The sequence below is a fragment of the Puccinia triticina genome, chromosome 9A (genome assembly GCF_026914185.1).
Source record: "Puccinia triticina chromosome 9A, complete sequence".
Classification (NCBI taxonomy): domain Eukaryota; kingdom Fungi; phylum Basidiomycota; class Pucciniomycetes; order Pucciniales; family Pucciniaceae; genus Puccinia; species Puccinia triticina.
Genome location: NC_070566.1, coordinates 4338085 through 4348132, shown reverse-complemented (window position 1 = coordinate 4348132; position 10048 = coordinate 4338085). Strand labels below are relative to the sequence as shown.

Here is a 10048-nt window from a genome sequence, read left to right as displayed (position 1 = left end):
CAGTGTGTCAGGGGATTTGACTCCTACAAGCTCAAATTTCACAGTCAAATTTCAGTCAAGCCTGTTCTTCTGATGTTGACAAGTGAAAGCTTTCCTTGCCAATAATTCACACCAAGACATATCCTCTCATTCATAGTCCTCACGTAGATGTATGTGAATAACAAAATAGAGGTTGATACATTGCAGGTGTGCTTGGTTTTGGGTATATAACAATCAATCAAATGTAACTTGAAGTTTCCAAGTATCAATAGTGAGATACAAAAAGAATTTGGAAGGAACCAGAAAGAATGGACAAAAAGGGGAGAAACTTAATCAAGCTCCAAAGGCTGCGGTTTGGCTTCTTGAGAGGAAGAAGGCTGGATCCCAAGTTTTGTACAAGTTGCGACTGAAGAGTGCGATTTATGATTCCATTGAGCTGGTCAATAGGACTGAATTTGATTGATCATATTGACAATCGTCTTGAACAACATATCAAACTCCAAGTTGACGGTCGAACCAACGGATTTCAACGAGAGATCAACATAATCGAGACTCTGGTCGTTCAATTCTTTGTGGCTCCAGATTTGGTTGTCAGGTGGGATTTGGCCTTCTCAATTCCAGTGATCGTGAGTGAAATGCCATCAATGGTGATATATCCTTTGGGAATTAGATACTTTGAATATTCTGTTGTTTATTCTTTGACCCCTCCTCTGCTCCTCTAACGCTTGTACTCTCCCATTTGTCCTCTCCGTATTCAATCGTCATTCTAATCAAGTCTTCATCCTTGTTTTTTGAAACTATCCTTATCAACGTGCCCCTATCAAAAATTCAAAATTAGTTTTCTGCTTTTCTTGACGCGTAGAAGCGTTGTTCAAATAATCACTTGAACAAAGTGCGAATCAATTCGGGTAGATGGTGATTATGGCCTTTCCACGTTTACTAGATCATTCACTTTGAGAGAGCCTTAAGTGCACAAAAAATTAATATATAGAACCGTGGAAGAAGCCACAATGCAGAGAAGAGAAAGAGAGAGAGAGAGAGAGAGAGAGAGAGAGAGAGAGAGAGATGAAAGTGTTAGATTATGTAATTCTTCTCAAACCATGATTATGTGATCCAATTCTCACTTGCATCCAGTATATCCCACTTTCTTAAATCCACAGAATTCTAGACCTGCAGATCTAAGTTTTGGGGTGTTTTTTTCTCACAAAATGGGGCAGAAATTGCCCCATTATTCTCACTTGGCACGTTGAATATCCCCAAAGGCCCAAAGGCCCTATGGATGACCCTCCAGCTGTGCCGGAGCAACGAGCAAAAGAGGGCCGGTTGGTAAAATAGCCAGGGAGGGCCTAACCAAGCAGTTAGGGGCCTCCCAGGGAGGGGGCGGACAAAACCGAATCCCCTGAGAATCAATTGACTCACCTCCTCCTCGTTACATACCCACCAGCAACACCGCACCACACCACACCTTGAGCAAGACCATGGCCACGCCACCCGCCTCCCTAGCTACCGTAACCGCCTTGGTGGTACCTCCACCTCGCCGCGCCACTCCTGTTGCCGACAACCCGCATCCCATACTACGTGTGGTCCTTGCCCCGGCGAACGACAACCCAGGATCTAACTTGCTTTAATGATCTAGACTACCACTTCGACAACGGAGTGTTCCGAGGGCTGGCGTTTGCCAACTTCCAGTCGGCGTCAGAGGCCGACGCGGCAGTCGCAGGGCTCAACGGCTTTGACATCAGCGGGCGCAAGCTGCGCGTCGAGTACAAGAAGGTCTTGCAGGCCGGCGAGAAGGAGCGGATCGAGGAGGAGAAGGCGATCAAGCGGATGCGCTCGATACAGCTCCAGAAGGAGTCCTCCCTCTTTGACCAGTACAACTCCTCCGCCCAGCAGCAGCAGCCCGCCTCGTCCACCCACATCTCCTTCGGGAACTACAGCCATCATGAGGACGACTTCCGGGGCATCGCCCACCGCCCTCCCAATCTCTCCTGAACCCGAACGCCCAACAACACCACCAACAGCATCCCTTCCTGTCCTCCAGCCACGACCTGACGAGCAGCGCCCAGCAAGCCTTCGAAAGCTTCTCGCTCTCCTCCGCCGCCGCGCTGGATCCCAAACAGCAGTCGTCGAAGGAGCTGGACATGAACGACCCCCAGACGCTCGAGCTCTACTCGCGGGTGGTGGTGTTCAAGGAGGACAAGCTGCGCGACGAGCTCGCGTTCGCCAAGGCGCTCAGCGGGCCCCAGCGCCGCATCGTCCACCAGATCGCCAAGAAGCTTGGCCTCGTCCACCGCTCCGAGGGCCAGGGCGACGAGCGCTTCGTGGTGGTCTCCAAGCTGTCTGGCAGGGCCCCGGCGCCCCCGCGGATGAGCCGGGTGGCCAGCGCGGCCAACATGGCCCGCGCCGCCTCCGGCCTCCACCTCTCCTCCGCCCTCCCTCATCATAAAATGTATCCCAACCAACTCGCACCGTCCTTGTCGGGTACACCGCCCATGTGCCTCATCTGATGGCCGGACAAGGCCTCAATCTGGGTCTCGGAGATGCCAGGGAGCTAGCCAAGACAATCCAATGGCAATCAAAAATGGTCAAGATTGGTGAGCCTTCACTCCCAAGTAAATGATGCTGATTGGCACGTTACAAATATTTTTTTGGCCTTTCTGTGTTCACTTCAGGTGGAATGACAGCCCTGGCGCAGTATGCAAGGTCAAAGTGATGTCAACAGTCGACAAGGTCAGTAAGCTATACTCGCCAGAGACCCCGCCGGTCTTCTGTGCCCGCTCCGTCGGTGTCGAGGCTCTGAAAGAGCTGCCCAGCCTTAAGGCAGTGATGATAGGCAGTGCTGGAGGGTCTACCAAGGGCGCTACACAGGCCGGACCCTGGGCTGCCTTAGCCAACTACAAAGCTGCCCGCATAGAAACTTTGGGCTCATTGGAATCAGACTCAGTCCTTGGGTGGATTAGGTTCTGGCAAGTTTTCAGGCACAGATGCTGGGAGAGGAGGATTTTGATGGAGATGATTATTCAAAATCCAAAATGTAATTTACAGAGTGTATAATGGGCAGAAGCCTGTCAATGATGCAAATCACTAATGCAGCTTTGCTTGTTGGTGGAATTAGGCCATAAAGGTTTGCATATCTCACAAAAAACACATTTTTTGTGGCACTCAATTATGATTCAACAAATGGGGGCTTGGTTTTCAAATTAAATGTGGTGAATTGCTTTAGATTTACATTGTATTAAACTCAAGCCTGTACCTATTTCACAGCCAGGTATGATCAAACCTGGTATGTTTTAATTTATAGCAGAAAAACTATCACATTGGGATGGTGCAAGATGACTGAGACTCCCCTTCCAGCAAAAAATATTTGAGTGCTTGTGTGAGGCATTCTGACAGGTACCACTTATATGTTTTCCTTGTAAAGGCCCTGGGGGGGGGGGGGGTGAGACATAGGCTGCTGTCACTGCAGCGGCGAAGCCGCCTTGGCCTCTAGTACTCAAACTAAACCTAACCCAGAAAATTGAATCTCCGGATACAAAAACAACCACTCCCGCACAACTTACTAGTCTTTTTCTTCACGCGCTTATATCAATTCAACGTGAAGAAAAAGGCTAGTAAGTACCAATTTCCCCTTTTCCTCATCAAGATCAAGACTGAAACCCAAACAAGCACAAACTGAACCCCATTCTTGTCAGCCTTAGAGATACATCAAGTATCCAAAAGACTGCAATAACTTGGTAAATAATAATAATTATTAAATTATTATTGCAGAATCAGATTCCTCATCATAAATTAAGGGGGGTCACCCACTCAAAGTACCCCCTTATTCCTATTCCTTCATGTATTAATTGTATAAATAAGAATTGGCCACAGAAAGCGCCCAAAAATAGTATTACATACAAAAATTTAGTAAAACAATTAAAGTACATAAAAATAAACTGTTGTACAATAATGAGTAATATTACTTGTGTAAAAATACCCCGTGAAAGTATTATGTAGACTTCTACAAAAGCTCTTTCACATGACAATTGGTTATAAACATGTCATGTCAGCTGGCTACGCAACGCAAGCCAGCGTAACACTTATACAAATAATTATAAATAATATTAAATTAATATTTCACGTTTTGTTGTGACAGATATCTATGTGATCTGTCACATATAATATAAATATATAATAAATACATAAAAATATAATGTACAGATAGTTTAAGTTGATATTAATCCTTAAACTAGTGAGTATTGGAAATATACTCCGGGTGAATAATAAACTACACCCGGGTGCGCGAGTTACACCTGTCAAGGACATTTAAGTAACAGGTGTCACTTATCCGATGGTGTCTGAGAACTAAGATATTCTCCCCAAGACAACCAACGGCCCCATTCGAGCTCACAAGAGATAAACGGACAGAAAGAGACAACCCCATCGAGAATTGAATGATCATCAAGAGATACTGACCGCCCCAGTCCGCAAAGATATTCTATCGAGGTAACAACCCCATCAAATCAGGAGACAGAAAAGTATATTTAAAGAGGTCTGTTTGACCTCATTTCTTTTCTCCTCAGCTTATTACACCCGAACACCAGTCTGACCAATATCGACCAGCTCTTCTTCCAGAAAAAGCCAGTATATTCGTCTGACTTTGTTCAGTACTCAAGCCTCGTCTCATCTTCTTGAATCGCAGCGCTCCGATAGTCAGAAGGATCTCTGAATAGTGAGTACTAGACCCTTCTTTTCTATCTTTGCTGCCTGCATTATCTTCCTGGGATTCAACCACACCTGCATAGCAGGCCCCAGTGTATTCAGAGAGATCCAAACCACCCCCGATACGTCGGGCCCCTCCTTTTTTTCCTTTATATTTATTTCTTTGAAATAAATAAACAAAACAATTCTATAAAAACCCTAAAATTATATATTATCACCCGGTGTAGCTAGAAGAGCGCTGCTCTTGGCATCACCGAGGCTGACATGTCATGTGACAGAGTCAGGGAAATTAGTCTATTACAATACAATTAAATTACCCACAGCCAAGCCCTTTTCACGGCTATACCCCTGGATACTCCCATAGGGAGAAAAGGACTCAGTGTTTACGCCCACTGAAGTCCCCTCTATAAATAGAGGCCTATTTGGCCCTCAGGAAAAGATCCCCCAGACCATTCACCGCCAATAAACTGTAAGTTGCCGTGAATATTCTCCTCTGCTACTACTGTAGCCCCTTTTTCCTTTAAAACCATCCCCAGCACGTAAAATCCACTGGATTAAACCTTTAAATATCAAAAATCCCTTATTAGCATATTTACAAGCTTTATCCTTAAAAGTAGTTGCCGTAAGACCTCCGCCTCTGACAAGCAGCCAATCAGCTTAAGCGCTTACCTCCTACTTTTTACGCCTAATTTATTCCCTGTAATTAATAATTATATATTATTAATTACATAATAAATCCTCCTCTTTTTAAAGAGTGTTTAAAACCCTTGTAGTGGCCAAATTACCACGTAACAAGTTTAGTAATTTACATTACTAGTGTTTACATCAGCACAGTTATAGTGCTAGGGCCCAAAACCCTTATTTTTGACGGGTTTTTGCCCTAAGCTTCATAAACAGAGCTGTCAATTCTCCTCATTCCTTTCTTTTTGTATCTTGAAATTAGATTGCTTTCCCTTGCGCGTCCTTCACAAAAATCATGAAACAAAATAACACTGCGCCGTCATCGTCGCAGGTATGCCTAACTCTTAAATCCAAAAAATATTGTTCTTATTCTCTTTTCTTAACATCATCACATATTAACGTTTATTTTATTTTATTTCCATTGTTTTTCTTTTTATCATTTCAGGTGTGTTATCGAGAGTCCAAATCCGTTGTCGCTTTTCTTTCTGAGCTTGTCACTCAAATCTATTTTTCATCAATCCTCATCAGGTGTGTTATCGAGAGTCTGAATCCGTTGTCGCTTTTCTTTCTGAGCTTGTCACTCAAATCTATTTTTCATCAATCCTCATCAGATTACTTCCAAATTTTACAGAAAGATCAACTGACCTAGATTGGAACGAGATAAGTCTCAGGAGCCAAGGTAAGATGAAATGACGAGTAGGTAGCAGAGAACTCGACAACTGTCAAGCAAACACCATCGATCGCAATACTGTCCCCATCTCTCAAATCGTCTAAGAACGCTATCACACCCACATCTTTCTCTGTCGGCAACGTGGGGTTGGGAACAATGCTCGTCTTCCCTTCGCAGTACTTGGATTCCGATTCTATCATGATTCGGTGAAGGTGATTTGACCTTTCCAATTCCCCAATGTGAAACAGCTAGTCCTGTTTTTCAGATGTTCTATCTAGGAATCCACTTACTTCGATCAGTCCCGTAACCATGATGAGACACTCTAAGTGTTCCATCGTAAGAATAGCTTGTACGCTTTTGCACGCTTGGTGAGAGGAGGTCATCAACTGTTTGTTAGTGCAGAATATTTTGTTCGTCCTGTGGGGGTGACAAGTCTTCAGGGTCTTTTATCTTGTTGGACCCAGCTTTGTCAAGCGCTAATTCTTGATTGGGTCGAATGTACCACCGTCAAACTGGGGCAGTCTGAATTCTTACCTCTGCTATACTGCAAGGGAGTTGAGACAGTTGTACTAGACTCAGTTTTGTGAACTGTCTTTTGTGCGCCAAAGCTCATCCACCGGCCTGCAGTGACCCAACCTTTGCAACCCAACAGCCAGCATCTACCCAGCTCTCTCTAGGGAAAAGGTAAGCAACACCCCAATGTCTCCTCAGTTACTATCCTCCTCAATCACCTCAAAATGATGAGCAACACACCCAACAGACATCTGTTGCAATCCTTCTGAGAACCTAGTTGAATTACTTCAACAACCAATCTGAGGTCAACCTTACAGGGTGTCATTTTTATAATGTGTCTGATCCCTGTCTACATCTGTCCTAAACCAATTTAACTGCTGGGGGTGTATTGCTTGTAACTAACTTGTCTTCACTTATTGTGTTTTGAAGAAGGCTTGGACAGATCCACCATAATGAAGCTGATGTACAGCAAAGGCAGGGAAGCTTCAAACTTAACACAAGTCTGCTGTGGCATTTGCAAAGTGAACTCCCTGAAGGTGAGACTGTAGTGATGATGAATCTCTCTTTCTTTGGAATCTTGATTTTATTGCTTTGCCAGTAGTAGCAGTTAGGCCCCGTTTGGAGCCAATATAAATATAGGTGATATAATCCAAGTTTATTAAAATCACAGAAACCTGGAAGGCAAGATCTAAGTTTCTGCCTATGACTCTTTGCAAAATCAATCCACAAATTTGAATATAATCCCCAAACACCCTGGAGGGCACCTCGGATTGACCCTCCAGCCTGTGCCGCAGCAACAGGCAAAAGAAGGCCGGTCAATTATTAAATCAAGGAGGCCCCAATCAAGTGATTGGCGGGCTCCAGGGAGGGGGTAGGACGAAACCGGATCCCCCACCGTTCAACAACATCCAACGTCCGCTACTTAAATTGACCGCCAACTGGTGGGTGCTGTACCCTTCACTACTGACTACAGCACAAAGCATCACCACATCCGCGCAGTTTTTCATACAGCCCAACCTCTCCCAGCTTCACCCCCGTTTTACGCCCCAATCGGTGAACCCGTGGCGCCTCATACCCCAGCCATTCCACCATACTCACCTCGTTGCCGTTCGTCTCGTGCGCACCACGACTGCTCGTTACAACCAACCCGGTCGCCCCTATGCTAAACAAAACGACGGGAGCGTCAATTTCCGCCCAACGCGGTCTCACCTACTGTTCACATCAGCCCCTCCCAGCATCACTACCGCCCTGACGCCCCAATCCGTGGACCCGTGGCGCCTCAAACCCCAGTCGCATCACCAGACCCATCACGTTGTTGTTTGTCTCGTGCGCGCCACACCTGCTCGTTACACCTCAAAATTCCGCCCAACTCGTCCCGCCTACCGTCCACATAACGACAAGTCGTCGTGAACCTCCATTTCCCAACCCTGTTTGCCACCTACGCCAACCTGCGTCAGCCAAAGACTGCCGCCTGTCGCTGGACGGTCTCCAAAAAGAAGATGGCTGTCTTAGTATCTGTTTTGTCTCCGGAGAGAGACTGGCAGTCACTGCTGGTCTGAATCGAGAGAAGACGGTGCGTGTGAGCGAAACGTGTCCGGCCGGCCGGCGCAGGCGACCCGGATGGGGGGCCCTTGGAGCCGCCAGACATCGGCTTGCTCCCTCCGCTCTTTTTCCCAGCCATTGACGGCTTCGACTTCTCGCTCGACCTGCCCTACCGCGCAGGACCCGCTTGCCCTGCTGCTAACAACCTTCCGGCGCTCCCCTCGTCGCCTCCCTTGCCGTCGTCGCTCTCCAACATCATCCATCCCCTGCTGGCCTTGCTTGCGCCCTTGACCTCGACGCCGGCGCCCTGGCCGCGCTCATCTCTTCTCCCTCCCTCCCTCCGACCTGTCCCTCCTCCCCGCGCCATCCAGCCGACGCCCGCCCTTCTCCCGTGTGTCTCCCGCCCCGTCTCTACCACCCTCCTCAACGCCGTCTCTGTCGCCCTCTCTGCCGCCGTCCATGCTGCCCCCCCTCACCCGTGGTCCCGCACCCACCGGTCCCCCGGCCTCTGATCAACAGCCCGAAGCCCCGCCCAACAAGCTCTCTAACACTCTGCTTACACTCATGTATCCCAGCCTCCTATAACATCTTCCTCTTTCTTTTCTTTGTTTGCTGTTTGATTGATTCACTTTACATAAACAATATCATTTGATTCAACAATATCCCAGCAGTTTTTTCTTGTTTTACATGCACATAATTTTAACAAATTGATTCTTTGTTTCAAACTTGAGGGGTGAAAACTTTTGTGGTGAACTAACCTTTGGTTATATGCTGTACTCTTAAGAGCAGCAAACAATAAAGTGTCCAGATTATTGTTGGTGCAAAGCCCATCAAATGGTGACACCCCTATGAGTTTGATGATGAAAATGAACAAAAATCTTGCAAATGGGACTCAGTCTGGAACTTTTCTTGAATTGGATATAATCATTGTATATTTTAGCTAATAACACAAAATTTATGAAAGGAAGTTATCAGATGAGTTGAGGCAAAGTATGTATTGCAAACTAAATCATTCTTTCTTGTGTCAAAGGTTTAGCAATACTACTATGCAAGTAGTTGTTATTTGTTCTAATTCAAGTTAGAGAGTTTCATAAACATTGAGAATGAATATATGTGCTTGGTAAATTGATAAACTTACTGCTTTTGGAAAGGTAGGGTGGACATACAAACCTGCAGCGGCACAACTGCATTGGCCTCTATTGAATTCTTTCAACTGCATGTTAAACCACAGGTAATTTTGGCTAAGGCTTACAGCTGGATTAAGTAAGGTGTGGGTGGATGGTTGAGCCATTGCTGTCAGAAACTGTAAAAATTCTGTGGCTTCAAACTCAAAGTGGAGGGGAGGAGTGGGGTTCCTGCTTGATGGGGAAAAACTTCTGGGCTGCATGGGGGCTCACTGTTTTGACACATTGTGGTGTTTGAGTTGGGTGTTTTAATTAAATTTGGGAGAAAATTATTGTTGCAAATCCAGTTTGATCAGGGTATCTGAGGGTGGGGGGTGAGGTAATGCTAGATTTGTGGGATTGTATTAGTGCCCTGCAGCGGCGAAGCCGCCTTGGCCTCTAGTCATTTGTAAATTCAATAAAAAATACAAAACTCAACATACAGAACCCATTTTTTTTTTGTAGGAAACCTACAGTACTGGTCTCATCAACTATGAAGTCAGATTTAACTGATTCAGCCATCTTCAGCACCATAATACCATTATATTGCTTTGTTTTGGTCAAAAGCAATATAATGGTACTACAGTACTGAATATGGCTGAATCAGTTGAATCTGACTTCATAATTGAAGAGACCAGTATTGTAGGCTGCCTAGAAAAAATATTTGGAGGCTTTATGTTGAATTTTGTAGTTTTCATTGAATTAACCAATGATTATATCACCTATATTTATATTGGCTCCAAACAAAGCCTTAGACTTAATGAAAGAAATAAAAACAAATTAGAAATTGAGTCTGAAT

General features: G+C 45.5%; 2 protein-coding genes across 2 annotated transcripts; both read left to right on the top strand.

Annotated features, from left to right (window-relative positions):
* Window positions 1-287: 287 nt before the first annotated feature.
* PtA15_9A427 (uncharacterized protein) lies at window positions 288-2486 on the top strand (the record flags this gene model as incomplete). The annotated part of the gene is made up of 3 exons (XM_053172634.1): window positions 288-372; window positions 1616-1886; window positions 2021-2486. The coding sequence occupies 3 exons, from the start codon at window positions 288-290 to the stop codon at window positions 2484-2486; spliced, it is 822 nt and encodes a 273-aa protein (XP_053023855.1).
* A 3701-nt stretch (window positions 2487-6187) lies between these two features.
* PtA15_9A426 (uncharacterized protein) lies at window positions 6188-8598 on the top strand (the record flags this gene model as incomplete). Its single annotated transcript, XM_053172633.1, has 3 exons — window positions 6188-6237; window positions 7525-7928; window positions 8156-8598. 3 exons carry the CDS (start codon window positions 6188-6190, stop codon window positions 8596-8598), a joined length of 897 nt encoding a protein of 298 aa, XP_053023854.1.
* Between the last annotated feature and the right edge of the window lie 1450 nt (window positions 8599-10048).